We start from the raw sequence: 24,949 nt of genomic DNA on the forward strand, positions 1-24,949 counted from the left end.
CCTCATGGAACATGTGTTCTGGCCTCTTTGTCTACATATTGCTCTTCCCTGTGTGGATCATCTTCCCCCACTTGGCCCAGTGACAGATACATGCTTATCCTTCGTGGATCATAGCCCTCAGATGTGGGACCTTTCTGACCCTCCTCTTGAGCTCTGTGCCCTCAGCGCTGACACTGGACTGGCCCAGAGCTGGCCCTGGGGAATGTTTTCTGGCTGAATAATCCCATGAACACTTCTACTCACCAGCCCTGAAACTCATTTCATTGCCTGCATCCCCCTTACTGGGCCGGCTTCCCCACTACAGCATTTTCTGTGGGGCAGGGGTCCCAGGCCCATTGTGTGAACCAGCGCAGAGGGCTCACAAGCAAATGATACCCCAATGGCTACAATTCCAGAGTTTGTAAGTGGCTTGCTTTTTAAAAATTAGAAGAGAGAGTATTCAGCGTTAGACGTGGAATAATATCATCTTAACAGCCGCTGCCAGACTTTTTGAGCAGGAGAGGAAAGGGTGGTCAGAACCACTTAGCAGCTTGGGCACCTTGGGAGTATGACCAGGAATGTGTGTCCAGCCGGGAGAAAACGTTGAGGCTTATTCCTCAGGGCAGTGTTTACAGACAGGGCATGTCCCGTCAGAAAGAGCCTTGGTCCCAGAGTCAGGACACCTGGGTCTTCGTCCTGGCTCTGGGTGTGACTCTGGAGAAATCCCTTCCCCTCTCTGGGCTTCAGTCTCCCCACCTGAGTGATGAGGGGAGAAAGTAGGAGACCTCTCAGAGTCTTCCTGCTCTGCCGTTGTGGATCCCAGGATTATGTCCTCAGTGAGGATGTGTTAAATGAATTCAGTGTGCATGTACCTAGGCACAAGCTGTATGCCTGATCTGGGTGGGATGTACTGGGAACCAGTCCTCCCAAGAAGGATTCAGAGGGGAGGTAACTCCAGGCAGGTGGTATCTGAGCTGTTTTCACAGGGGCTGTGCTGGGAAGGACCCCAGGACCCCAACCCTGGTTTCTGTCCTGCAGGTTTGCTGTCACCATCCTTCACATCACACAGTGTCCCCATGGGCAGGTGAGTCCCCGCTGAACTGTGTTTAGAGTATTCAGTCCTATCACCATGGCCAACTTGCTGTGTGACCTGGGACAAGCCTTTGCCACTCTGGGCCTCAGCTTCCTCGTGTGGGCGAAAGGGGAGTTGGAGCCATTCATGATGCTTCCATTTGTAGAGCATCTTGTGTTCATCAGGTGTCATTCACAGGAGATGTTCTCTCAGTTGATGCTCATAGCGGCCCCTCAAGGGAGGGGAGCTCTTAGCAAACCTGTTTACAGGTGAGGAAACTGAGGCACAAGTATATTATGTAACTCTTGAGAAGCAGCAGATTTGGGAGTTGAGACGAGGTCTGGCTGACTCTCAAGCTCATTTCTTTCCATTCCTTCATGTAGCCTCAGTTTCTCTGTCTATAAAATGGGAGACTCAAACTAGATGAATCCCTTATCACTTTGCCATGCATCGTCTTTCTCAGAATTAGAGGAAGCTGGTTCATCTGTTTAGCCCTGTACCCCAGGAAAAGGAGCAAGATGAAAGAGGGGTGTCACACTGCACCTAGAAGGGTTACCAGGTGTGTGAGGGGAGTACGAAGAAGCCACCTGGGCCAGGAGCCCACGGGAGCCTTGCCAAAGCCTTTCCTGGGCTTCAGTAACTATGGAGGATTAAAGGGTGTGATAAAGAGAGTCCGGGGGGAGCTGGACTAGAAAATGAGGCTGGTAGTCTGGGCCTTCCCTCTGCATCGCTGCGCTGGGATTGAGGGCATTCTGGCAAAACTCTGTCCCAAAAGAAGCCCTCCTTCCCACTGCTCACAGTACCTGAGGTTCAGGATCACAGGTATTTTCTTTGGAGTATTGGAGAGCTTTCAGTCTTCCAGAGGTTCTTTGGAAATTTGAAATATTCATGGTTAATTGGCAGGGTCTCACTTCTATGCTCAGAATCACTAACACCAAGAACTGCTACGTGCCAGGCGTTGTTCTGGGCCCAGTTCCAATCACTAACCGGAGAATCCTCAGGACACTTTGCAGACAGTGTGTTAGTGCCATTCCCAGTTCACTGGTAGGAAAGCAAGGTTCAGGGGCTAACATGACTTACTAATTAAAGATCATGGGACTGAAATCCAGACTAAGGAATTAATGAAGATTTGTTCTCATGTTTTCAAATGTATTTATGAAAACTTTATTTATAAAAATGAGACATTAGAAAGGGTCTCAAATGTCAAATATTAGGGGAAAGTTTAGATAAAGTTTGGTTCATCTAAATAATGCACTATTATGCAGCATTAAAAATAATGTTCACAAATAATTTGTAACCATGTGGAGAAGTGATTATGCTATATACAGACCTATATATTTGGTACTATCTCTACTTATAATAGATATAGCTATATGCGTATAGATAAAGGTGAAAGACACTGAAATACTGACGGTGGTTATGTCTTACATATAAGCATATGTTGGAGAGGAGGATGAAGACACGGGCCCGCACGTCTCAGAATGTGTCCGTCCCCCACCCTAACATCACTACATCAAAACTGATTTCTTCTTAGGGAGAAATACTCTGGAAACATAAAAAAAATGAAACTAACCAGTAAATTGTGAAAGATACATAACAATATGATTTGTTTTAAAACAGTGAAAAAAATTTTTTATCAAAATGAAGCTAAAAATAGAAAAACTATGAGCACCATCTTGAGAGACCTGTTACTCTTGGGAGCCTGTGTTGCTCCCAAAATGATGACACTTATGGGCTCTCCCTCCCTCCTTCCTCCTTCCCCCCCTCCCTCCCTCCCTCCCTCCTTCCTCCTTCCTCCTTCCCCCGCCTCCTTCCTTCCTTCTTTCCTTTTCTTCTTCTCCTTCTCCCTCTCCCCCACCCCTCCCCTTCCTCTTCTCTCTCTCCCCCCTTCTCTCTCTCTTTCACCCTCCTCTCTCTTGTGAGTATTTTCCAAAAGTAATATTTAATACCTAATGAGAAAAAAGCCATGAAAGCCCTTTGTATAAAATTAAATGGGGGTGCTAAGACTCAAGTCCAGGGCTGCTGGACTCCAAGTCCACTGCTTGTTCTGATGATGTGGGACTGGGGGAGCAGGGATTGGCTGCTGACCTCCAAGCTCTGAGAGAGTGGGCCCTGGTGGGAGCAGGCTGGGGCAGGCAGGTTCCTGTGCACAGCCTCACCAGTGGCCTAGCCCTTCCCCACCTAGAGCCCATGCCCCATGGTCTGCTTCTGTTGCAGTTTGTGGGGAAGTATGAGACTGTCATGTTCTACTGGCCCTCACTGCTCTGCCTGGCCTTCCTTCTGGGCCGCTTCCTGTACATGTTTGTCAAGTCTCTGAGGGTCCACCTGGGCTGGGAGCTCCAGATGGTGAGTACTAAGTAAAAACACCGTGTGTGTCCTGACAGGTCAAGTTTTCCCAACAGCCTTGTGAGGTAGGTACTATTATTACTTCTCCCATTCTGTATTAGGAAACTTGGACCCAGAGATGTCAGTTGCATTGCTCAAGGTCGCATAGCTAGTCTATAGCAGAGCCAGAACTGGAACCCAGAGAATTTGGTTGTTGAGGCTCTCTCTTACCCATTGTGCTTCTTTTTCTAGTTCCTCAAAGTAAAGAGTTAGGTTGTTTGCATGAGATCTTTCTTTTTTTCTTAATATAGGCATTTACTGCTATACACTGCCCTCTTAGAACTGCTTTTGATGCATCCCATAAGTTTCTGTATGTTGTATTTCTATTTTCATTTGCTTCAAGATATGTTTGATTTCCCTTTTGATTTTTTCTTTGACCCATTGGTTGTTCAGGAGTGTATTGTTTGTGAATTTTCCAATTTTCTCCCTGTTATCAACGTCTAACTTTTTGTAGTCAGAAATTATGTCTGATATGATTTCAATCTCTTATGTTTAAGACTTTTTTTGTGGCCAAACATATGCTTCATCCTGGAAAATGGTCTTGAGAAGAATATGTATTCTGCTGCTGTTATATGGAATGTTCTATAAATGTCTGTTTGGTCCATTTGGTCTATAGTGTTGTTCTAGTCAGCTGTTTCCTTATTGATTTTCTGACTGGATTATCTATCCATTGTTGAAAGTGTGGTGTTCAAGTCCTCTACTATTATGTTGCTGTTTATTTCTTCCTTCAGTTCTGTTAATATTTATTTTATATATTTAGGTGCTCTGATATTAGGTATGTATATATGTTTACAATTTTTATATCATTTTGATGAACTGACCTCTTTATCATTATATAATGACCTTCTTTGTCTCTTGTGATAGTTTTTGACTTAAAGTCCACTTTGTTTCATAAGTATCACCCCCTGCCCCTGCTCTATTTTGGTTACCATTTTTATGAAATATCTTTTTCCATCCTTTTGCTTTCAGCCCATGTGTGTCCTTAAGGCTAAAATGAGTCTCTTGCAGATAATCTATATGTGGAATTTTTTTTTTTAATTCACTTAGCCACTCAGTGTCTTTTGATTGGAGAGTTTAATCTATTTACATTTAAAGTGATTATTGATAGATAATGACTTAAAATTGCCATTTTGTTAATTGTTTTCTGTTTGGTAATTCCTTCTTCCTTTCTTCCTTTGTGATGTGATGATTTTTTTGTAGAGGTACGCTTTGATTCCTTTATCTTTTGTGTGTAGAATACAGGTGCTTTTCTTTGTGTTTACCATGAGGCTTAAATAAAACATTTTATGGTTATAATAGTCTATTTTAAGTTGATAACAGTTAAACTTCAATTGCATAGAAGAACTCTATACTTTTACTTCTCCTCCCCAACATTTTATGTGATTTATGTCACAGTTTACTACTTTTTATATTGTTCAACCATTAACAAATTATTGTAGCTATAGTTATTTTTAATACTTTTGTCTTTTAACTTTTATACTGGAATTAAAAGTGATTTATGCAGCACCATTACAGTATTAGAGTATTCTGAATTTGACTACATATTTACCATTATTAGTGATTTTTATACTTCCATATGTTTTTGTGTTGCTAATTAGCATCATTTTATTTCAACTTGAAGAACTCACTTTAACATTTTTTGTAGGCAGGTCTAGTGGTAATAAATTCCCTCAGTTTTTGTTTGCCTGGAAAAGGACAGTTTTGGCAAGAGTCGTATTCTTGATTGGCAGGTTTTTTCTTTCTGCATTTTGAATACCTCATCCCACTTTCTCCTGTCCTGCAAGGATTCTGCCGAGAAATCCCGTGATATCTTTAAACGGGTTCCCTTGTACCTTGTTCAAAATCCTCTCTTTGTCATTGACTTTTGACATTTTAATTATAATGTGTCTTGGTGAAGACCTCTATATATTCCATCTATTTGGGGCTTTGTGGATCTGGATGTTCATTTTCCTCCCCAGATTAGGGAAACTTTCTGCCATTATTTCTTTTTTTTTTCTTTTTTTCCCCCCAAAAATTATTTATTTATTTATTTTTTGGCTGCACCAGATCTTAGTTGCGGCATGTGAGATCTTTGTTGCAGCCTGTGGGGTCCTTAGTTGTGGCGTGCAGGATCTTTTAGTTGCAGCATACAGAATCTTTAGTTGTGGCATGTGAAATCTTAGTTGCGGCATGTGGGATCTGTTCCCTGATCAGGGATGGAACCCAGGCCCCTTGCATTGGGAGCGCGGAGTCTTAGCCACTGGACCACCAGGGAAGTCCCCATTATTTCTTTTTTTAAAAAAAATATTTACTTATTTTATTTACTTATTTTCCTTATTTATTTGTTTTGGCTGCATCAGGTCTTAGTTGCAGCACACGGGATCTTTGTTGAGGCATGCAGGATCTTTTCAATATGGCGTGTGGTCTGCTCGGGTTTCTCTCTAGTTGCGGCGTGCAGGCATCTCTCTAGTTGTGACGTGCAGGTTTTCTCTCTCTAGTTGTGGTGTGCAGGATCCAGGACACATGGGCTCAGTAGTTGTGGCGCATGGGCTCCAGAGCATGTGGGCTCTGTAGTTTGCAGCATGTGGGCGCTCTCATTGAGGCGTGCAAGCTCAATAGTTGTGGCATGCGGGCTTAGTTGCACCGCGGCATGTGGAATCTTAGTTCCCTGACCAGGGGTCAAACCTGCATTCCCTGCATTGGAAGGTGGATTCTTTACCACTGGACTACCAGGGAAGTCCCCGCATTATTTCTTTATATAGCTTTCTGCCCTTTTCTCTTTCTCTGTTCCTTCTAGGACTCCAGAAGGAGTCCCCCACCCCATTGACCCCCTGCCCCATTTCCCTGCTCTTAGCTTTCCCCAGACTATTCCACCATGCTGATCCCCTCAGTGTTCTGGGTGGTGTGAGACAGGAATGGATCTGTTGGGCAGTGTCCCCCAAGACTGGGGAAGCTGGGCTCTCACTTCACTTTTATTTTCCCCTCATGGGAGAAATTACAAGCTAAGAGGGCCTTCTCTCTATGCCCTGAGCTATACTACTTTGGAGGAGGAGTGATGTTGGTAAAGTGAAACTGTTCTTGTTGTTCTCTTTAATGCATCTATTCTTGGAGTTTTTGCTTAACTAGAGTGCTGTAACCTCCAAGGTAGATACTTGGGCCCCCACAAAGGTACTCTCACCTGTGGGTGGTTGTCAAAATTGGTGTATCTGAGGGTATATGGGAACTGGAACCTCCTGTTCCTCCAGCTTGCTGATGTCACTTACGAGTCAGAATTATAACCAGGTCTTTTTTACTCTATGCAACATCTGCAATATATAAGATTTCATCTCACAGTGTGTAAAATTTACATATTCAGTATATTGGCAAAACAGATGACTATTGTGGAAAGCTCATTACACTTGGAGAAAACATTTCAAAACATACTATTAAAGTTCATTTCAAAATAAGAAATGAGCAAGAGAAATTCCTATTCATAAAAAATAAAAACACTGGGATTTTGGGTGTTTCATTTCTGAAACAGTGTTTTGAACTATGATGAGAAATCACCAAATCTCAAAGGGAAAAATCGACTTCACAAAACAAAGGCTGGTGTAAAGCAGTAAGCAGAAGAGTCAAGGAAGGTCAGACCTCTGGCATTTCATGAAAGAAGTGCTTGGTAAACAGGAGACGGGACCCTACAGTCTCTTCAATAAATGACGGGTGTCTGGGAATGGCAAGTTTTACCGAAAATCCTGGCCTCTATGGAGATAGCCCCTCAAAGAGACCAAAGCCCTAACAAGACTTTGTGAGCTAAAACATCAACCTCTCTCTTTTCTCACAGGAAGAAAAGCCTTTCCTGGAAGTTCACCAGGCAGAGCACGTCAAACAGCTCCTGAGGAAGTGCCCCCTGCAGTAAGCCCAGTTATATTTGTTCACGCCCCTCGGTGTTTGCACCAATATTGATGAGCCCTGACAATGTCAGAGACCTGGAGATGACTGGAAGAGCACTGTTTTAGGACGCTTGTTTGCTAATAACAGAAACTCAACTCAAATGGGATTAAAGAGAAACAGGAAAGTTATGGCCTTACATAATTAAAAAGCCTAGAGGTCATCAGTTTCAGACACAGATGGATCCAGGGGTTTGATAGATATAATCAAAACTAGGTCTCTTTCCCTCATCTCTCAGCTCTGCTTTTACCTATGTTAAACCCTTAGGGAGGCTTCCTCCCCGTGGTGGCCCCCAGAATCTCTAAGCTTATACCCTCCTGTCTTAAGCTCATAGAGAAGAGAATGTTTTCTTTCAAATAATTCAAACAAAATTCCCATGAATGTGTTTCATTGGATCAAGTTGGACCACATGGCATCCCAGAACCAATTACTGTGAGTAGGTGATTGGAGTAAACTGATTGTTAAACCAGGGTCACATGTTCACCATGGGAGCTAGGAAGTGGTTCAGCCTCACTTAACCACCAGGACTGATGGTGGGGAAGAGTAGATTCCCAGAGAAAAACTGAGATGTTGTTACCAATAAAAGAGGACATAGCTCTTGGCCAGGCAAGAACACCTGGTCTTCAGTGATCATTCAAGTCACCCTACCCCTGCCACTGCCACTGTGCACAAGGGGATATTGCCAGAGAAGGGATATGTCTAATCCAAGGTCATACAGTGGCAAAACTAGTTCTTTGGTTAGAGTTACATTTGGCTACATATAGGAGAAAATGCAAAATAATCATGGCACAAATAAGAGAGAGATTTATTTCTTTCTCATGTAAAAGAATTCTGGAGGCAGGCAGTCCATACTAACCCTGGACTGCCCACCATGCAGTTTACCCATTGTCTGTCTTTCTGTTCCAGTAACGTAGTGGCTTCCATCATGAAGACTGTCTGTGGCCCAAGATAGATGCTGGGGCTCCAGCCTGGGCCAGCCACCATGTCTGCCCTTCAGAAGGCAGGCAGGAGAAAAGAATGAAGGCAAAGGGGATCCTCCCAGCTGTGTCAGTTCCACCTGACCAGCCTCCCCAAAGTCCCACACCACATCTCTGGTCACGTCTAATTGACTTGTTTAGTCTTGGTCACTCTTAGCTGTAAGAGAGGTCGGCAACTATAGCCTTTTATTTGGTAGATTGCTGTACTGAATAAAACTGAGTCTTTGTTCTTAAGAATAAGGGGAGAATGAAAACTGTGGAATCTACCAGTGCTCTTTCTCTTCACTATGCTCTAAGGTGAAGAAGAGGAGATGATATTATTTTCAGAAGAATCAGGCATTTGTTTACCAGCCACAACCTGTCTTCTCTTGATGTTTATTCATTCACAGAGAGAGAGAAAAGTCTTGGTTCCAAACCAGGATATATGAGTGGGACCCCTACTTTCAGTTCCCAAGCAGGATGATTGGAACCACTGTGTTGGCTTTCATCTGCCTGTACCTTGTAAGTAGATCTAAGCAAATCCTTTATTATTTTATAAATGGGGTGGGTCTAGGATAGGGGTTGTTCTTTAAAAGCTGGGTCAAAATTGAGTATCTGTAAATCAAAGAAGTACAATTCTTTGACCCCACCATTTTGACTCCAAGGACACTTTTACTCATGTGGTGAATATTACTAATAAATATAATCGAGTTATTTACGGAGAATTCCAGTTGCCAATTCCGCATGTAAAGAGCTTGCAAGATGCCACTCCATCTTAACAACAAATACAAATCTGAACAAATTGAAGGATCAACAACTCTTCTTAGATCCCTAAGAGCAGTGAGGTCATGGAGCAAACCTTTACCCCTAAAACTGAAGAGACACGATCATCACAGAATGGAGCAGAAACCCCATGGCAACCAGTGCCAAGGTAGGAAAATCTGAACTGTAATTGATGCCATCAATCAATTGGATATTTTGGAAATCCAAAGACTACTTCATCAATAACAGCAGAATACACATTCTTCTCAAGAGTAAATGGAAAATTCAACAAGATAGACTATATCCTGGACCATAAAACACGTCTTAATAAATTTAAAAGAATAGAAATCATACAATGTCTGCTCTCAGATCAAAGTGGAATTAAACTAAAAATCAATAACAGAAAGATAACGGAAAATCTGCAAGTAGTAGGTATTAAAGCAACACACTTCTAAGTAACATATGGCCAAAGAAAAAAATCAAGGGAAATTAAAAATATTTTGAACAGATGAAAATGAAAACACAACTTATCAAAATTTGTGGGAGGCAGCAAAAGCAGTGCTTAGAGGGAAATTTATAGCATTGAATGTACATATTAGACGTGAAGAAAGATCTTAAATCAATCGTCTAAGCTTTCACCTTAGGAAACGAACAAACAAAAAAGAGCAAATTAAAATACAAAGTAAGCAGAAGAATAGATGTAATAAAAATTAGAGCAGAAACCTATGAAATTGAAAACAGGAAGTCAATAAAGTACAGAATCGAAGCATTTCACGTGGTCATTGTTATCTGAGGTAAAATGAGTCAAAAGCAGTGTCAAATGGCAGGATAAAAATGGCCAAATTGTCTTCTGCTCATTTTAAATGTACTAGGATGATACCTATATAAATTAATCCTGTGATTAAGTTTTAAGTGAATGTATTAGGTTATGATGAAGTACCACATAAACCCACAAATTTCAGTGACAACACTGAATATATTTTTGCCCACCTAACAGTGTTGAGTGAGTGTTCAGGTTTGGGAGGTAACAGTCTTCCACGTGTTTGTTCCATAACTAGTTTCTCCATCGTGTGCCTTCATCACCCCTGAGCACCCTCACCACCTGCATCCAGTCAGCAGAAGGAGAAAGCAGGTGGCGAAATGCATGTGAGAGGTTTTGAAAGGCCATGTGGACCCAGCACACATTCCTTCCACTCTTTTTCCATTGACAAGAACCTTGTTATGTGCCCACATCTAACTCAAGGGAGGCTGGCAAATGTAGTCCAGCCTGCACCCAAAAAAGGGGAGAAGAGATTTTAATGGACCACTAGCTAGAGTTCTCTGCAGCAGTGGATAAATCACTCGGTGTTATTGTGTTTATTAAGTCATTATTGGTTGTCTACTGTATGCCAAACACTATACTAAGACCTGGAAGAGAGAAGAGAGCTGATTCAGCAGAGTCTTGGCCTGGGAGTAGCCCATGGTCTAAGACAAGAAGATAAGATATGGTATGAAGTACTGCCGTCTAACTAGAGAAAAAGAAAAGGTAAAAGTGCTTTGGAAATTTAGTGAATTACTCTGGATTGAGGACCTGCCTGAAAATAGTAGCATTTGAGCTCCAAATTCAGTTCGGTTGATGAAGTAAAATGGCGTCAGGGACTCTAGAAACAATGGCATGATGATGGGGGCATGAGGGCAGGATGACAGGATGATAGGAGGGAGCAAGCATACATACAGGAAACAGCACCTCCTCCAATTTGGTCATTGCCAAGATACAAGAAGGGGAACGGTGGGAAGTGTCTGGAATTGTCCCCAGGGTCACCCCTCATTCAAAGTTCACTCTGTTTTAATTATTTCACTCTGATTTAATTAATGTTTGAAGAGTTCTTTGAGCCCTTGTGGTGCCTACTCTTGTATGCTGTTGTGTGAAGAACAGAGTTTGGGATGACTCTTTTCTCCAAAGAAGTCACAGTCCCATTCATCTCAGTAGAGCAAGTGTCCAGAGTCTATTGCAGATGAGTTTTAATTTTTCTTTATTTATTTATTTTATTTATTTATGGCTGTGTTGGGTCTTCGTTTCTGTACGAGAGCTTTCTCCAGTTGCGGCAAGCAGGGGCCACTCTTCATCGCGGTGCGCGGGCCTCTCACTATTGCGGCCTCTCTTGTTGTGGAGCACAGGCTCCAGACGCGCAGGCTCAGCAACTGTGGCTCACAGGCCTAGTCGCTCCGCAGCATGTGGGATCTTCCCAGACCAGGGCTCGAACCCGTGTCCCCTGCATTGGCAGGCAGATTCTCAACCACTGCGCCACCAGGAAAGCCCTATTGCAGATAAGTTTTGAGCTTCCAAGAGTTTTGACCTCAAAACCAAAGAGAGACCCATATGTTATTCATATACTGAGCTGGACTCAGGTGAGACCTTGAAACATTTGCTCTGTGTCCCCAGTTCATTGTCATTGAGTTCTGCATGTTCGTGTATGTGAGAGATGAGCTGGATGTATTTGAAGGCGAACTGGAGAGCTACGTCGCCTCCATGAACCAGACGGGGACGCTGACCCCAGTCCTCCTGCAGGTGAAAGAGCTGATTAATGTCACCAAAGGTAAAACCATCCTCCACCTTTGTTCCTGCTGCCTGTGTAGGAAACAGAGAGGGACTTGTGACTTGTGGCAGGTGCACACCTATAGTGATTATTGCTGCTGGTCTTGATATTACCTGTGTTACAATTGCTCTATGCCTCCCTGCGTTGACTCGAAGGAAAAAGGGGTCAGGACACAGGCCATTTTGTTAGAACCTATTTGGGGCTGAATTGAACATGCCCTGATAATTTTCTAATCTCACGTAGCCTATTTTGTTTGATGCCAGTGGAAACAAATAAAATCATCATATTTTTTTCACTTTGGAAAAGATAAAGCAGTGGGCCGTGACTTTATTATTATATGAAAAGTTTACTTATATCATTCAAATTTAATTTCTGCTTCGTTCAGGTTGCTATAACAAATTACCATAGACTGTGTGGTATAAAAACAAACATTTATTTCTCACAGTTCTGGAGACTGGGAAGTTGAAGATGCTAGCAGACCTGGTGTCTGGGGAGGGTCTGTTTCCTGACTTGCAGATGGCCACCCTCTCTTTGTGTCCTCACATACTGGATGGAGAACAGGGAGAGGAAGCAAACTCTCATGTATCTTCTTATAGGGCACTAATTCCATCATGAGGGCTCCACCCTCATGATCTAATCACCTCCCAAAGGCTCCATTTCCAAATACCATCACACTGCGGATTAGGGTTTCAACACATGAATTTTGTGGGGGGTGGGAGACACACACATTCTGTCCATAACAGTCACTTTACCTTAAAATAGTAGCTTTCTTTGAAAATGACATACTCTAATTATATGTCCATTGCCCATGAAGGAAGGAAAGTTCTTCACTATTCCTTGTTGAGAAAGGACCTGGACAAGATGTCAGGATAAACTCTGTCATTGGACAAGTCAGGTCCCTTCTCTTGGCCTCAGTTTCCTCATCTTTAAAATGGGACTGGGATGAGGGTACCACATGGTTTCCAAAAGCCTTTGTAGCTCTGACATTTAATGGCTGTAAATTACCATATGTTCCTTAAGCCATGAAACAGGTGATGCAAATAATATTTTCACTTAAGACTCACAAGCTAGTAGGATATCAAAACCAGAGGGGAATAGATCTACTGTGAATTATTTGAGGAAAATTCTCTTACACATACATGACATAGAAGGTTACACTAAGGTGGTTACTGCTTCTTCCATATTACCATACTTTTTTTGTTGCCCTTGAACACTTTTATTCATCTTTAATGTTCTGCCTGATGAGTCCCTTCCTATACACTCAGCGAGCATATTCTAATGTTTGATTTAATAATACTTGTTTTAAGTCATACTTCTGAAAATTCACATTTCTACCCCTGTTTTGGGCAACTTTTTAATGCTAACCTCAGTTACTTGGTCTGGGTGAATTGTAGTGAGTATATCACCATATTCACTCATGTTTTATCTCCTCTTTGATATATTTCTCATGTTTAGACACTTTAAGAATCAGTATATAACATTTTCACTCTGTCTCAATCTCTTCCAGCTTTAAACAGCTACCCTCTTTCCAAGAGAGACTCTTAGGCTGAACATGCTTCACCTTTGGGATGATAAAGGCATTAAATTAAAGGTGTGCGGTCATGTTCTTGCTGCTGGCTGGAAAAAGTCTGCACTCACTCTTCTTGTGGCCAGACTCCTTCCATCCTGTCCTTCCAAGGATGTGTCCCCTGCATCCCCTGGGGTGAGATTTATGGTGATTTACCCGCATCCTTTGTGTTGATGGAGGTTTGGGATAGAGCAGTTGCCTAGTCCTGGTGATGCTGATAAAGACACATCTGAAACTTGAAAGGAATGGAAATCAGCTTTCTTTTTCCTTCTTTTTAAAAACAGCTTTATGAAGATATAACTCATGTACCATACAATTCACTCATTTAAAGTGTACAATTCAATGGTTTTTAGTATTTTGAAATTTATGCACCCATCACCACAGTCAAATTTAGAACATTTTCATCACCCTAAAAGAAATCATGACCACTTTCAGTCACTCCCCATTTCTCAACTCTCCTAAGCCACTATTTTCTGGCTCTATAGATTTGCCTATTCTGGACATCTTATATAAATAGAATCATACAGTATGTGGTCTTTTTTGATTGGCTTCTTTCACATAGCAAGATATTTATAAGGTTCATCTATATCATAGCATGTGTCTCAGCTTCATTCTTTTTTATTGCTGAATTTTATTCTGTTGTATGAATATACAATATTGTATTTATATATTTGTCTGTTGATGCAAATTTGGGTTGTTTCAACTTTTGGTTATTATGAATAATACTGCTGTGAACATTCATCTGCAAGTTTTTCATATATTTTTATATATCTTGGGTATATACTTAGGAGTGGAATTCTGGATCATGTGGTAATTATGTTTAAGCTTTTGGGGGAATTGCCAGACCGTTTTCAAAAGCAGCTTCATCACTATGTATTCCCATCACCAATGTATGAGGGGTCCAGCTTCTGTATCTTCAGCAACATTTGTTCATATCTGTATTTTTTATTATAGCCATCTAGTAAGTATGAAGTGGTATCGCATTGTATTTTTTTTAAATTGAAGTATAATTGATTTATAATGTTTCCGGTATACAGCAAAGTGATTCAGATATATATATATACACGTATATATTATTTTTCAGATTCTTTTCTATTATAGGTTATTACAAGATATTGACTATGGTTCCCTGTGCTATACTGTAGGCCCTTGTTTTTTTTAATCTATTTTATATATAGTAGTGTGTATCTGTTAATCCCAAATTCATAATATCCCTCTTCCTCCCCCCACCCCCGCCTTTGGTAACCATAAGTTTGTTTTCTATGTCTATGATTCTGTTCCTGTTTTGTAAATAAGTTCATTTGTATCATTTTTTTAGATTCCACATATAAGTGATATCATATTATATTTGTTTTTCTCTGACTTACTTCACTTAGTATGATAATCTCTAGGTCCATCCATGTTGCTGCAAATGGCATTATTTCATTATTTTTTATGGCTAAGTAATACTCCGTTGTATGTATATACCACATCTTCTTTATCCATTCATCTGTCATTGGACACTTAGGTTGCTTCCGTGTCTTGGCTATTGTAAATAGTGCTGCTATGAACATCGGGGGTGCGTTGCGGTTTTGATTTTCATTTCCCTGATGGCTAATGATGTTAAGCATCTTTTCATGTACTTATTGACCATTTGTACATCTGCTTTGAGTAATGGCTACTGAGATTCTTTGCCCATTTTAAAATTGGGTTATTTGTCTATTATTGAGCTGTAAGAGTTCTTTGTATATTCTATATACACATCCCTTACAAGAGATATAATTTACAAATAATTTCTTCCATTCTGTGGGTTGCTTTTTCACTTTTTTGATGGTGTCCTTTGAAACACAAATGCTTTTAATTCTAATGCGGTCTGATATATCTTTTTTTCTTTTATCACTTGTGCATGTCTAAGAAACCATTGTCTAACCCAAGGTCACAAAGATTTACTCTCATATTTTCTTCTGAGACTTTTATCATTTTAGCTGTTACATTGAGTGTATGATCCATTTTGATTTAATTTTTGTATATGGTATGAGGTAAGGTTCTAACTTCATTGTTTTACATGTGAATATCAGTTTCCCCTGCACTGTTTGTTAATAGGCATATTCCTTCCCCATTGAATTGTCTTGTCATCCTTGTTGACATTGACAATGGGGGTTTAATTCTGGATTCTCAATTTATTCCATTGGTCTATTTGTCTATCTTTATGGCAATATCACACTGCCTTATTACTGTAGCTCAAGAAATGTGAGTCCTGCAATTTTGTTCTTCTTTTTCAAGGTTGTATATAGCCTATTCTGGGTCGCTTCATTTTTATATGAATTTTAGGATTAGCTTGTCAATTTATACAAAAATGACATTGGAATTTTGACAGGGATTGGTTTGAATCTGTAGATCAGTTTAGGGAGTATTGCCATGTTCACAAAGAACAACCAATACATAAAAGTGATATGTTTTTCCATTAATTTAGGTCTTCTTTAATTTCTTTCAACAAGCTTTTGTAGTTTTAAGTGTACAAGTTGTATACTTCTTTTACTAAATTTATTCTTAAGTATTTTATTCTTTGTGATACTATTGCAAATGCAGTTGTTTCTTACTTCATTTTCATATTATTTGTTGGTAGTGTATAGCAATACAATAGACTTTTATATATTGGTCTTGTGTCTTACAACCTTGCTGAACTCATTTATTAATTCATTTTACTTTGTTTGTTTATTTATTCCTTAGGATTTTCTATATATAGGAACATGTTGTTGGTGAATAGAGATAGTTTTATTTCTTCCCTTGCAGTCTGGATGCATTTTCTTGCCTAACTGCCCTGGCTAGACCCTCCAGTACAATGTTGGAGAGAATTGGCAAGAGCAGACATTGATTTTCTTATTCTTGAACTGATGGGGAAAGCAGTCTGTTTTTCACCAATTAAGTATGATGTTAGCTGTGGGTTTTTTGCAGATGCTTTTTATCCAGTTGAGGAAATTCCCTTCTATTTCTAGTTTATGAAGTGATTTGAATTATAAAGAGGTGTTGGATTCTTTCGAATGCCTTTTCTGTACCTATTGAGAATCGGCTTATACAGAAGCTTTTACTTCCTTCCCTCTGTCTCCATCCCTCTCTCACAAGCACACAGAATCATTTTGAAAGCAAATTAGGTACGAAATATTAAAAACATACTGAAAGATGGATGAATGAATAGTCAAGACCCTGATTCCAGTTACTGTTGCACAAGGTGACTGTTTATTGGGGGTGGATAACCACCCCCAAAAAAGCGGAGATTGGAAGTTCAAGAATTAATGATGTTTTACTAGGCTGGAGGCTACCTACAATGTGTATGCTCCATAATTTTCTTTTTCTATTACTCACTGTAGATTGAAAGTATTAATACCAATGGAAAAGATTATAAATACGCAGGAAATAAAGGATATCGAGGGTGTATGGCTAAAATGAAACAGAAAATAAGCAAAACGTTATTTGCACAAGAGGTGTGTTAAAGGAAGTACAGTATATTTTGCCCAAACCTTTCTGTTGTGAGTTTCTGCATTTTAGTTCCCCGACCAGGGATTGAACCCAGACCCTCAGCAGTGAAAGTGTGGAGTCCTAACCACTGGACCACCAGGGAATTCCCTCTGCATTTTAAAAATAGTTTCTGGTTCATCTTCTGAGGTCTCTCGTATCACCTTTTCTGTTTCAGGAGTCTGGGTGGTGACCATCTTGCCTGCCTCCCTCACATGTGTGAGCTACCTGTTTCACATCTTGGCTTGTTACAGGTAAGAGGGTTCTAGGAGTCATTTGTGTGTCTTCAGCCAGGAAAGCAGCTGACAGACTTTTCTCAGAATTCCCAAGCAGTGCCAGCAGTGTCCAAATTGTGAACAGCAGTATATATAGGGTCTAGGGACAGCCATACCTTTTGGTAGTAAAAGACAAAAACAAACAAACAAAAAACCATTGATTTGAGCTCCCACTATAAGCTTGACATTGTGATTAGAGTCTTCTTTTGGTTTTCAGCAAAACCCTAAGCGGTACTTTCATCTCCATGTTCACTGCTGAGCAGGCGAGACTCAACAAAATAACTTTAGCCAGCCTATTAGCAGCTGATCTTGTCTTCTGGTTCCTTCTGACCTTGTCATTTCTTGTACACTTCTGCAGTGCTACTAGGTGTTAGACCCGCCCTGCTCTCCAGGACTAATCACACTGGGCTCCCAGCAGGTGAATCTGGCTCAAGGGGACCTCACAGGAGGTTGGGACAAGGGAACCAGGGGCATCAGTCTCAAGAACAGCAGCACAGGAGGAGGGGATGGGCTTCAGTATGTAGCTGGCATTTGCATGCAGACGGAAGTTGAATTTAGGTATCTATTGCTCCCTTTTCTCTCCATTTCTCTGCCTTTGTCTCTGCCTCTCGCTATGCCTCTCTCTCTCTCTCTCTCTCTCTCTCTCTCTCTCTCTCGCTCTCTCTCTCTCTCTGTCTCAGTCTCAGTCTCTAGTTCACAGTCACCCACTCACTCACAGGAAGCCCAGGGCCAATTCCCGCCCCTGCAGAGCAGCCTGCTTTTACATCCTCCCCATCTGGCTACCCAAAGGTTGGGTCTCTTGCAGATGACATCTAAGTGAAGACTCTCCTGGCACAAAGAGCCCCAGCACTCCATCCCAGCCCTGCCTTGCTCCCTCTCTCTGCTTTCTTCTCCCTGGGCTCTGTGGGTGGACTGGACACTGCTGCTTACCCTTTCCCTGCCTGATGTAGGGATATGTCTGCTCCTTCCTTCATTAGCCTACAAGTGGCTGGGAGATATTCACTGAGGCATTTGACCACAACCAGGAACAACCACAATGCAGAGCTGGCTGCATGGATGTGGGTGGAGGGTAGCTGAGGGCACAGGGACAAGAAGGCACCTGTGGTGGGGAGGCCTCCTTCCCGTCCAGGCTGGCCCTTCCCTCCCACACCTGTCACCCAGGAGTGATAATCCCCGCCCTGCCTCCTTTACAGGACCATGGGGCAGAGGAAATAATGGATGAGAAAGCACCCTTTGGACAGCACTAGCACTGTGCCAGTATTGTTATTTTTCTTATAATTATGACAACCTACCTACAGGCTTGTGTTTTTTTAAAAAAAGTTACAAAAATATTTAGTGGAAAGTAAGTCTTCTTCCCATCAGACCCCAAATTGTTGCCCAAGAGCTAAGCACTGTTATTCATTTTCTGTGCATCCTCCCAGAAATTTTCTCTGCAAATATATCTGTGCACGTTTGTATTCCTGGTTGCACACCCTACTCTGGTACTGCCAAACAGAAACACAATGAAAGCCACAGATACAATTTTGCATTTTCTAATAGACACTATTTAAAAAAGTTAAAGGAGAGGTGAAAATAATTTAATAATATATGTTATTTAACCCAGCATAACTCAAATATCATCATTTCATTATGTAATAAATATGCAAACTATTAATGAGATACTTACATTCTTTATTTCATACTAAGTATTTCCAATTCAGTGGTGATGAAATTGCAAAATAACCTGGAAATTGCTGGAATGGGATGTTAAGAAAAAAGGAGGATACAGGTGTGAATGTGGACTGTGAACAAAAGTATGCCAACCTAATCTTTAGGCAAAGGGCACATGGGAAAAGCACACAGTGATTTCTTTGGGTGCTGGGATTGTGAGGAATTGTGGCTTCTCTTTCATTTCATTTTATGTTGTTTTAAGTGGGGGGCTATCTTTACAATTTTTTTATCTGTTTTGAAATAATATTATATAGGTAATGTATATTCATTGTAGAGAAAATAAGAAAATAGAGCAAGCTAAAGAAACTAAAAGCCACACACACAGTCTCAAATATCACATTCAGTCACCATTGAGATTAGGTAGCTATATGCTATTTTTACAAAATATATTAAGTTTAAGATTTTTAAATCATCAGGGAAATGCAAATCAAAACCACAATGAGATGTCACCTCACATCTCTCAGAATGGCTATTACCAAAAAGACAAGAGATAAGTGTTGACAAGGATGTGGAGAAAAGGGAACCCTCCTACACTGTTGGTGGGAAGGTAAATTGGTACAGCCACTATGAAAATAGTATGGAGGCTCCTCAAAAAATTAAAAATAGGGACTTCCCTGGTGGCACAGTGGTTGGGAGTCTGCCTGCCAATGCAGGGGACACGGGTTCGAGCCCTGGTCTGGGAGGATCCCACATGCTGCAGAGCGGCTGAGCCCCTGCTCCACAACTGCTGAGCAACCCCTGCTCTCCACAACTAGAGAAAGCCCGCACACAGCAATGAAGACCCAGTGCAGCCAAAAATAAAAATAAATAAAAATAAATTTTAAAAAAAAATTAAAAATAGAGCTACCATATGATCCAGCAATCCCACTCCTGGGCATATATCCAAAAAAGTGGAAACAATAATTTAAAAAGATACAGGCACCCCAGTGTTCTTTGCAACATTATTTACAGTAGCCAAGATATGGAAGCAACCTAAGTGTCCATGGATGGGTGAATGGGTAAAGAAGATGTGGAATACACACACACAAACACACACACACACACACCAGAATACTACTCAGCCATAAAAAAGAATGAAATCTTGTCATTTGTGACAGCATTTATGACCTTGAGGACATTATGCTAAGTGAAATAAGTCAGATGGAGAAAGACAAATACCATATGATTTCACTCATATATGGACTCTAAACAAAACAAAACTAAAACTAAACTCATAGAACAGATTGGTGGTTACCAGAGGTGAGGTGGGGGGGGGTGAAATGGGTGAATGGCATCAAAAAGCACAAACTTTCAGTTATAAAATAAATAAGTCATAGGGATGTAATGTACAGCATGGCGACTATAGTTAAAAAATAGTGAATATTTGAAAGTTTCTAAGAGAGTAGATTAAAAGTTCTCATCACAAGAAGAAAATTTTTATAACTGTGCAGTGACAGATATTAACAAGACTTACTGTGATCATTTCACAATATATACAAATATCGAATTATTATACTGTATACCTGAAATAATATCATGTTATATGTCAATTATATCTCAATTTTCAAAAAAAGTATTAAAAAATGATTTTTAAGCCCTGGTCATGAGCATTACTAACTCCCAGTTTTTCTTTAGAAAGCAAATGAAGAGGTTGTGGGCAGGAGATAAACACTTTCTCCCTTTGAAGTTCCATAATCCTTCCTCGTCAGAGAGTGTGGTAAGTCTACAGAGGCCTCTCTCTGCTCCGAGGCCAAAACCTGCTCTCCTGCACCTCAGACGGGGGTAGGGGGAGAGGAAGAGCTCTGGGCTGGGGGTCCAGAGTCCTCAATTCTAGTATGTTCTGCTGCTGGGTGACTCGGGATAGCCACTGTCCCCATCCAGCCCTCAGTTTCCTCACCTGTAAAATGAGGACAATCATGACACCTGCCTTGGTGGGTTGGTGAGTGACCCTCAAATGAGACAAGGATGCTGGACACGTGTTAGAGGTAATCAACATGTCTCCCCTCTCAGACCCTTTTTTCTTTCTAAATCTCAGGTGGCCATTGCAAGGTACTCTGGCTGGCAGATAGCTTATATTCTGTGGGGTAAGTGCCCTCACATGACCCATTCAATTCAATACACATTCCCTGGGCACCTGCAGAGTCCTGGCTGTGGGTAGGGAGGAGAGACGTAGGGCAGAAGTGGCCCCAGCTCTTCCTTGAGAGACCTTCCGGAAGGAGTGAGAAGCACACATTCGTGTAGGTCATCGTCACCACCTGTCCTGTGCCCACGGGGTGTATATGCTAAGGGCAGTGGTGACCCAGAGGAGGAAGTGACTGTCCACACCCAGGACAGGGCAAGAAGCCTTTCTAGTGGAGTTGATGTTTGAACTGCACCTGGCAGGGTGAGCAGGTCAGCGGTCATGCCAGGCAGAAGAAACAGCGCAAGTAAGAGCGCCAGGACCTTCGGTTGGGAGGAGGCTAGAGGGGAGACTGCAGGGAGGGACCTGTGTGACTGGATCCTGAAGGGCCTTGAGTGACCACCGGCTCCCTTGGCCCACAGGCTACCTCATCATCCACGTGATGCAGAGCCTGTGTGGCCTAGTGATCATGTACAGCCTGGTGCTACCTGTCATCCACAGTCAGGCCCTGGAGATGCTCCGAGGACTGGGCATCGGGATGTAAGTGCTGGGTGGGCTTCCTGTCACTGCCCAGGGCCTGGGAGCTGGTGGGCCCTCACAGCTGCTGTTTGAAATACCCCTTCCCTGCTGGGCTCTCACCAATCCCTGGACCCATGCTCTCAGCTCTGACCCAAGGATGGGCTAAAATAGCAACTCATTGTGATGGGAACCTCACAGTTTACAAAATGTTTCCACTCTCACTGTTCAATGGGGTCCTCACAATTGTGTCTGTGGGCGATATATATGTGTCCATTTTATAGGTGGGAAGATTGAGGTTCAGGGAGGTGAAGTGAGAGAAAGGACAGTATAGTGGAAGGAGAGAGGAAATCTGAGCTTGGGTTTTAGATCAGATGTGTGGCTTATAAGTGCCTCTCTGAGTCTCAGTTTACCTATATGGAAAGTAAAAGTGAATGCTGACATTATTGAGAATTCAGTACGCATCTTTTCTCTTAAGAACTCTTTGAGGTTGGGACTTACATTAGCTCCCTTTTTTCAGATGAGGAAACAGAGGCACAGAGAGGCTGGGCAGTTTGTCCCAGGGGAGGAGGCAGGACTGGGAGCTGGGCAATCTGAAACCAAAGCCTCTTTAAACCACCACCCCACATTGCCACTCAGAGAATGCAAACACAGGGCGTGGTGCCCTCTGGGAACTTCCCTGCTCTGAGCTCCTTTGTTCCAAACTCACCTAGAGCCTCCTGTGAGTCTGGGGCAGAACCTTCCCTGTCCACTCTCCTGTGGCCTTCATGAGCTCTTCTAAAAACCCCATCCTTTCTTTGATTCCTATGCTGTTAAACCACTCAGCCCAGCTGCCACCCCTCAACAAAAAGACATAATTAAATCCTGGAGTTCTGGTCTGGAGCCAGAAGACCCGATGATGCAGCTTTGAGAAAGTCATCTGCCCTTTGTGAGCCTCAGTTTCCTCATCTGCACAGTGGGCAGGAGAATGCTCTGTAGGCATAAAGGGCAGAGCTCAAGCTACTGTTGGTCTGGCAGGCAGTCAGCGTCTCTCTTCTCTCTATCAAGGGGCATTCGAGATGGGCTTGGGAAGAGTGGACAAGGCCACCTCAGGATGGTCTCACCCTGTGTTTCAGCCTCACCATATCCATCGTCCTGGGCCTCATGGTCCTGCAGGTATGGATCGCCGCCAGCTTCTTCCTGCAACCAAAGATGGGAACAGCTGACAAGCAGAAGCCCTTGGCTCTCAACAACAGGTGAGGGCAGAGAAGGGAGCGGGGCATTGTAGGGCTTTGGCCTCAGCAGTCTCGTTCCTTCCTCTTCACCCTTGGCAGGTTCCTGGGTGGACTCTACACTCTCTGAGAGGGTGAGGGGCAGTGGTTCAGAACTGGGGCCTAACTGCCTGTGGCCAAATCTTGGCTCTGCCCCTTATGAGCTTTGTGACCTTGTGTGACCTTACTAAACATCTATGAACCTCCACTTCCTCATTTTACAAATAATTGTGCATACATCAGAGAGGTGTTCTGAGGCTGAAACGTATTAAAATATGAACTTAGAACAATAGTGCCTGACCCATGGGTAATCCTTTCTAGTTCATTCATTCAGAGCTGTTCACTCATGGAGGAAACAACACGGGCACTGAGGATAAAGAGATACCCCACACAATCTGATTGTGATGTGCTCACGGTGATCTGGAGCCGACAGACACAGACATATAGGGACAGTAGAGTCCAGAGGGTGTGAAAGCATTACAAGAGAAACATGAGTAACGAAGAAGGAGAGGCGGGGGGGGGGGTGGTGGTGGAGGAGAGGCAGGGGTTCTCTTTCAGCTGCAGGTGGGACGTTTGAGCTGAGGTCGGTGGGACGGTAAGATTCCTACAGGCAGAGATGAGGAGATGGCATGGCTGCAGCCCCCGCTGCACCGATGCAGGCAGGAAGCCATGAAAGGGCAGGATGTGTTGGGAGAAGAGTGAGACTCCAATATTGTGGCCATGCAGTGGCCTTAGATGGCGAGGGACAGGAAGGAGGTACCAAGTGGTAATGCCAGAAAAGCCCCTCTCAGAGAGGACCCCAGAATTCATATGCAGTGTTTGGGCTTCATCCCATAGGCAATAGGAGACCGACCACGTGATCAGGTGGTCATTTGAGAAATTTCATCTGGAGGACTTGGAGCAGTTCTAGCTGGGGGCAGGTGACTGTTGCAATGGACAGTGGGAAAGCCACACCCTCTGCCGTAACCACAAACCCAGCTGTAGCCACATGAGGTTTACAGTCCCCACTCACATTCAGCCTGCCCTGGGCTCAGCACCCTCTACACTGTTTCTGAGCCAGTCCTCACATCAGCTGCGAAGTGGGGACAGTCAGCTCCTGCTAACAGCACAAGGTCACACAGCTAGGAGATGGGAGACGTAGGCTTTGACCACAGGTCTGGGGGGCCCCTGAGCCCACCTGCGTGGCCACCTTCTCATACTGAAAGGTGCTGCCCCTCCGCCTGCTTTTGTTTGCAGGAGAGCATTCCACAACTTCAACTACTTTCTGTTCTTCTACAACGTGCTGCTGGGCCTGGGCGCCTGCCTCACCAGGCTTCTCATCAGCTGCATCCTGGGCACGTGGCTGATCGCCCGCATCGACAGGACCATTCTGCAGAGTGGCTGTGAGAGAGCAGACATGGGTACGTGGCCATGCATCTGGGGCGCGTTGGTCTTGTACTTTTGCAGAAGCTGCCTGGAAGTCGGGTACCAGAGGCCTGAGTTCATACTCTTCACTTATGCTTAGAGTTTATCTTCCCATGGAGGCTATAAAGCTGAATAGAAAAACAAAACAAAACAAAACAAAACTATTCAGCCCAATGGTCAGAAGGGAATTCAGGCTATCAAATACTTGCATGTTTGACAGACCTTTGAGGTAGAATGAAGGGCAGTAAGAGGTAGCGGAATTCTATCTGAACAGTTAGAAGGTAATTTGTGAATGCATGGCTCTGAAAATTTTGAGAAAACACATCTCTGAATTACTGGTGTTGTTAGTGGCAAGCTTAGTTAAGAAAATGGTTTGTTCAGTTTAAATGCTCCAAAATCAAAGCTTTTTCTGTGGAGAAAAAACAGTTTTTGTCCTATTTCTGGCCCATGTCTGTTCATTCACTCATTCATTCATTTAATGGCTGCTGGCTTCTTCATATAAGACACACAGGCTCCTAGCTGCTATGAGCTTCATATTCCCATAAAATGAACAGATTAGGGTGTGATCTCTAAGAATCTTTCCAGCTCTTTATACCTCATTTTCTAGATTCTCAGCAAAGACACAGGCACCATTTGGGAACAAAGTGATGCTGCAGTTACGTCATGAAAAGCACAAGCTGGGCCATCCTGGGACGTACTGCATGGCCTGACTTGCCTTCTGGATTTCAGGGTTCAGTGCGTGGATTGGCATGCTCTATGTGGATCATTATCACACCAACCCTGTGCTCGTCAGCTTTTGTCACATCCTGATCACAGGCCACAGAGAGAGGAGGCTGCAGCAGGCCATCAAATACTGGTACCTAAATCAGTCAGCAGGTGAGTCTCCTGTTTGAACCTACACTGGGGTCGGACACCAGGAAACACGTACCTTCAGGCTTCCCTGGGATCCCTGAGATGTCCCAGGTTCCTCCTTCCCTGCCCCTCTTCCTCCACACTCCCTG

At 42.8% G+C, this 24,949-nt stretch overlaps 1 protein-coding gene across 1 annotated transcript in view; it reads left to right on the forward strand.

The window, feature by feature from the left end:
* Positions 1-24,949, forward strand: part of CCDC180 (coiled-coil domain containing 180) — a 118,575-nt gene that overhangs the window by 25,774 nt on the left and 67,852 nt on the right. Inside the window, 12 exon segments of the mRNA XM_059926676.1 lie at positions 1,018-1,063; positions 3,269-3,397; positions 7,236-7,306; positions 8,709-8,820; positions 11,483-11,636; positions 16,874-16,949; positions 20,295-20,376; positions 20,695-20,743; positions 21,201-21,318; positions 22,410-22,529; positions 23,781-23,944; positions 24,678-24,824. Of these exon segments, the coding sequence (XP_059782659.1) occupies positions 1,018-1,063; positions 3,269-3,397; positions 7,236-7,306; positions 8,709-8,820; positions 11,483-11,636; positions 16,874-16,949; positions 20,295-20,376; positions 20,695-20,743; positions 21,201-21,318; positions 22,410-22,529; positions 23,781-23,944; positions 24,678-24,824 (1,268 nt within the window).

The sequence above is a fragment of the Balaenoptera ricei genome, chromosome 6 (genome assembly GCF_028023285.1).
Source record: "Balaenoptera ricei isolate mBalRic1 chromosome 6, mBalRic1.hap2, whole genome shotgun sequence".
In the NCBI taxonomy this organism is placed as follows: Eukaryota; Metazoa; Chordata; class Mammalia; order Artiodactyla; family Balaenopteridae; genus Balaenoptera; species Balaenoptera ricei.